Source organism: Lolium rigidum, chromosome 7 (genome assembly GCF_022539505.1).
Source record: "Lolium rigidum isolate FL_2022 chromosome 7, APGP_CSIRO_Lrig_0.1, whole genome shotgun sequence".
Taxonomy (NCBI): Eukaryota; Viridiplantae; Streptophyta; class Magnoliopsida; order Poales; family Poaceae; genus Lolium; species Lolium rigidum.
The window spans coordinates 35192147-35197665 of NC_061514.1; the positions used below are offsets into that span (position 1 = coordinate 35192147).

Below are 5519 nucleotides of genomic sequence, written 5' to 3' on the forward strand. Positions count from 1 at the left end.
CAGATTTCCATATACCTTTTCAAAACCAGTGCGAATAATAGGCAAAGCTACTGGGGACAGGTGCTCGTGCAATAAGACTGGCAGTTGCCCACTTCAGTCGTCTGATTGGCTGTCGATCTTGGGCTTGAGAGAATGAATGCAACTGTTTGAATATGTCATGACGAAATTTACAATCAAATAAAGGCCAGTATTTGCAAACATAAGCACACCATCTGTTAATGACAGAATGACTGATACTGAAATGAAGAATATGATCAAAACAGGTCACCCGAGAGCCAAAAATTCACGTCCGTAATATTAATCTCTTTGAACATATTGACAACATAGGCTGGCATGTACAACTTATTGTTATGTAAAACTCATCATAACAAAAAGACAAGAATATCAGTGTTGGTGGTTCAAATAAATATGATTTGGGTGCAAATATAGTGGCCATTAATGACAGTCAGGTTGTCTGAACTCTAATTGTCCTAACTGCTTCTATCGTACATTTGGGAAGGTGCAATGTCCAACCATTACTCATCCTGATTGCACCTGTTGTGTTTGCATCATCTTAAACTAGCTAGTGGAGCTATATCTGATTCCGAACCAACACAACAAGGTACTGGAGAAAAAATGGAGGCCCTCGGTCCTTGGCCTATTGTGAAAGAACAAAATGATCAATGTTGCTTCTGGTTCAGAATCGTTTTCCTCAACCCCTCCATCACAGACCGAATCTTGTCCGACATCTTCTGGTAAAGCCATCTCTGCGCTGCCTCGTCTAGCCCCTCGGGTGTGATGGTCGGCCAGCCCTTCCTTTCAAACGATGTGTCTTGGGGTATCGTTGCTGCCTCCTGCTTTAAGCTCGGCAGATCAAATTCTACTGGCTCTCCCACAATAATTTGTATCTCCTTGCCGCAGAGGGGGAATGGTGGACGGCGCCCAAAAAATGATTTCTCTGGCATGACCTACAGTCCAGCAGGTGGATGTTAAAGTAGCACAAAAGAAATCTTTGTTTTATCAAAGGGAATAAGCTGGGAGTCATTAAGGGAGATGTTCATGAACAAGTAAAAAACCGAACACAGTACTTTTGCAATAAATCACATTTCATTAAGAGTAGTATGTACAACATTTAACTTCAAATGTTCCTCATCAATCCAGTGCAAATCTAAGAGAAACAACAACGAAGAAGATTTTCATTTTATCAACGAGAATGTGGATGAACTAGTGCTGGGAGTCATGCAATTCACTGAATAAGAAAAGAAATATCGACATACGCCACTGTAGCAAAAAATCATGGCAGCCTTTCATTAAGAGTACTCCGTATAACATTTAACTTCAAATGTCCTCATCAATTCAGTATAATCTAAGAGAAATAACACCGAGAAGATTTTCATTTTATTAAAGAGAATGTGCATGAACTAGTGCTGGGAGTCATGCAGTTCAATAAGAAAAGAAAAATCGGCATACACCACTGTAGCAATAAATCGTACAGTATTTAATTAAGAGTACTATGTATAACATTTAACTTCAAATGTCCTCATCAATGCAGTGGAAATCTAAGAGAAATAACACCGAAGAAGATTTACATTTTATCAAAGAGAATGTGGATGAACTAGTGCTGGGAGTCATGCAATTCATTGAATAAGAAAAGAAAGATCGACATGCACCACTGTAGCAATAAATCATACAGTATTTCATTAAGAGTACTATGTATAACATTTAACTTCAAATGTTCCTCATCAATGCAGTGCAAATCTAAGAGAAATAACACCGAAGAAGACTTTCATTTTACCAAAGAGAATGCTAATGAACTCATTGAATATGAAAAAAAAAGATCAGCACACACCACTGTAGCAATATATCATCTTTCATTAACAGTACTGTGTGCAACTTTTGATTTGAAATGTGCAAATCTAAGAAAACGATGGTATCTCAGAGATAGAAAAAATTTCATTATACCTTTTCAAAACCAGTGTGAATAATAGGCAAAACTATTGGAGTTACAGGTGCTCGGACAATAAGACTGGCAGTTCCCCACTTCAGTCGTCTGATTGGCTGGTGATCTTGGGCTACTTTTCCTTCAGGGAATGAATGCAACTGTTTGAACGTGTCATGAGGAAATTTACAATCAAATAAAGGCCAGTATTTGTAAACATAAGCACACCAGATGTTAATGACAGAATAACTAATACTGAAATGAAGAATATGTGCATACCCAGCTGCCAGTGCTAAGCACTTCAAGGGCTTCATTCATATGCTCTTGATAAATTCCAGCCCCTCTTGTGATCGGCACACATTTTCCTGTGCATACAATTAGTTTTCAGTAGCAAAATCATCAAATTATGTGATACACATCTATGTTGACACTGCCTTGCAACAGAACCTGAAAATGCAAGAATAAAGAAAAAACACAAGCACTCAACATCTAAAGTACCAATTGAACTAGAGGTCAGATGACATAGATGTTAGTTTATCATCGTTTATGTTATACTAGAACAAAGCAAGGCAAGCATCATATCATTTCATTTGATATGTAGTAGTACTGAAAAAGAAACATGCAATTTCATGGTAAATGCATACTATATGAACAAATATACAGTAAGCAACAGCATACATAGTGCTTGGAAAAGTTTGATGTTTTTTAATTAACTTTCTAGAGCTAGTCTTGATAGTGAGTGTCATAAATCAGGACCTCTTAGGTAAATAAAATATCTATGACAGTTGTTAGCAGCTCCAAACTATGACGGTATTTGCATTTTAGATGAAAACATACAAGTGAGAGCAAAAAGGCCTATTTATTAAATGGGGTTACCAGATGCTTAACTAAAGGATGCAATAAAATGGCACTACTATAGCAACATTTCCTATCTTGAAATTTACTACAATCCACGCCGGAGCACGCTCCACAGCATGAGTTAGAACAAGTGAAAGTGATGTTTCGTTAAGATAACTATGCCAACATGATGATATGCAACAATGTACCATACTGAGTATCATAATACGCAATATAAATACAACAAAGAAGCACAAGGAGCCTCACCGACTCTAAACATGTAAGACATGAATGCATTTCTGAAGCAGATATCCTCAGCTGTCAACACCCATCTTGCAAGCTTCGCATCTGTAATAGGGAAACCCTTGAATCCCCACATAAACGGGTCATCTATCCTGTACAAAAAGTACAAGTACAGGATAGCCTCGAGGTTACCAAAACTCCGGACACACAAGAACGGTATACAGAAAATAATATATGCCGCACTAATTTGTAACATCTGGCACCTACCCATGGCACGTGTACAATACACCAAATGCTAAGACAACATCAAGATAAGATAGATCTGTCTTGTCGATTGCATACACAGCTTCTAGAAAATTTCATTTTCAATCTACACTAAGTCGATGTGGCATGTAAAAAAGAGAGAGCAATATGCGCCTTCGTGAAATTTAACTAAAATTTCAACACTTAAATTGAAACTCAACATGTGGACGCCTGCTGACCAATGAGGTTTGTCCAAAAACTCTGAATTATAACTGCAGAGTACCTGAGTTCTGATAATGGTTCATAGAAATCCACTACATGATGTTGACCAATAAACCCCAATGAACAGACACGACTGAATGTCTGAATGCATAGCATCAATCCTAAAAGTAAATGACATCGAAGAAGGTCTCTATTTGCAGGTTACCGACCCACGCAATTTGCACAGATTGGCAACCGGGTGCTGCCACAATGACAGATCAGAAGCACTTGCGCAAGCAGCAACCGCCGATCTCTCCGCCTAAATCTAGCTCGAAGCCACAAGCAGTAGGAGTAATACACACGGGGTGGCGGGAGGGAGCGGAAACGTACGTGGACATGTGGTTGCTGACGGTGAGGAGCGGCGTGCCGGGTGGCCGCGAGTTGACGACGCGGTGGAGGGCGTCGGCGTTGTGGACGGTGGTGGTGTTGAGCAGCGTCATGTACGCCTTGGCGACGGTGCCGATGGCGCCGATCACCGCGGCGCGCGGGACGCCGCCCAGGTGGCCGGCGCGGCCCGCCCACCGCAGCGTCCGCGCCGCCGCCGCCGCAGCGTCGGCTGACGCCTCCATGTTTTTACTCCTCTGCCGTGTTGGTCGTGGACGGCGGCGGGCAGCGACCCTTTTTCTGCGGCGTGGGCCGGGCCTGTATCAAGTTGTGTTAGACGAAACTCTTGTGCTAGACCGTGGGCCGAGCTGCCAGCGGTTCTTCGGCCTCCCGAATTTGACGAAAAGATGGTAGCATCGTCCATGGGTGGGCACACACAGATCCATGCACAAAACAGTTTACATAGATATGAGATGCATGTACGTACTACGGTAGATGCACGACGTGGCAGGGGCTCCGTTTTCTTGTCTTGCCCAGATGCACCCAACCAATGAGCTGAGCCAACCAAACCAATTCCACAAGCCCATAGCATCTAGGCCATTGGCCGAGGCCCAAATGCAGCAGCAGTTTTGTTCAGGTTCAATCCCTTTGGCAGTGGCACCAATCCAGCGACATGGCTTAGGGGCGATCGGATTGGATCGAATTTTCCTTGTACCATCTCTTTTTTTTTTTGCGGATTCGAATTTGAAACGGATATTGACCGGTTTTGGATTAGAATGAATGCAGATATATCGGACAGCGGATTCAAACCGAAAATGAGACGGACTCGAACCGGAAACAAAAATAGTCAGATATATGTATGCTCTCATCGGTAGATGGGTTGTAGTTCTTGCGAATCTTGAGAGAGATTTAAACTTTTAATCTTGTGTAGTTAAGAAAAAGGAGACACAATGCACTAAAACTCGAGCATTGACGAAAATTTAGAGTCAAACATGGTCGCCAAATGAATTGGGTAGACCATGCAAGATTGGCCTTTGCTTTTGTCTTAAAATTCAGATTATGCGGTTTAACATCTTCGGATTATCCTAATTAAATTTCGAATAATCTATATCCGCATGATATTTGCTATATCATATCCTATACCGTATCCGGAGCTCCACTCCGAAATCGGATATCCTTACTCGTCAGATTCTTTAGAATTGGGTATGGATACCTTAATATCGATTCGGTGCGGAAACTATTCTATCCATTTACACTCCTAATCGTGGGGCGAGGCGGCAACCGAGAGTTTGTGCCAGCGCTACAACCCAATCGACCAGGAGAATCACAACCCAATCGACCAGGAGAATCGACGAAAATGCAGAGGCAAGTTAGCAAACTGCAGGTTTGGTTCTGAATTCCCTAGATTAGTTATTCACTGGCTGATCTTTCAATTTAGATTAGTTACATTGGCTCTAATTTCTCTACTATTTTGAGATGATGATGTTGTTATGCAGAATTTGTGAACCTTACTATTTAGCGTTGAAAAAATTGTGATGCAATTTTCTCTACTATGTTGGATAAGCTGTTTTGTTTACTTCCATTTTACCCGAGTGCTAAAAAGTGCAGGAGTGCAATTTAAACTTAGAAAATGCAAACCATCACAGACGCCATATGCTTCAGTCTCAAGACAGGTGGCTTCACACGAACCACC

The 5519-nt window shown here is 41.5% G+C and overlaps 1 protein-coding gene across 1 annotated transcript; it reads right to left on the reverse strand.

The window, feature by feature from the left end:
* Positions 1–272: 272 nt before the first annotated feature.
* LOC124675115 (N-acylphosphatidylethanolamine synthase-like) lies at positions 273–4071 on the reverse strand. The gene is made up of 5 exons (XM_047211185.1): positions 3833–4071; positions 3023–3150; positions 2198–2283; positions 1942–2079; positions 273–947 (listed from the first exon to the last, which is right to left on the reverse strand). Exons 1-5 carry the CDS (start codon positions 4069–4071, stop codon positions 660–662), a joined length of 879 nt encoding a protein of 292 aa, XP_047067141.1. The 3' UTR covers positions 273–659.
* Positions 4072–5519: the final 1448 nt, after the last annotated feature.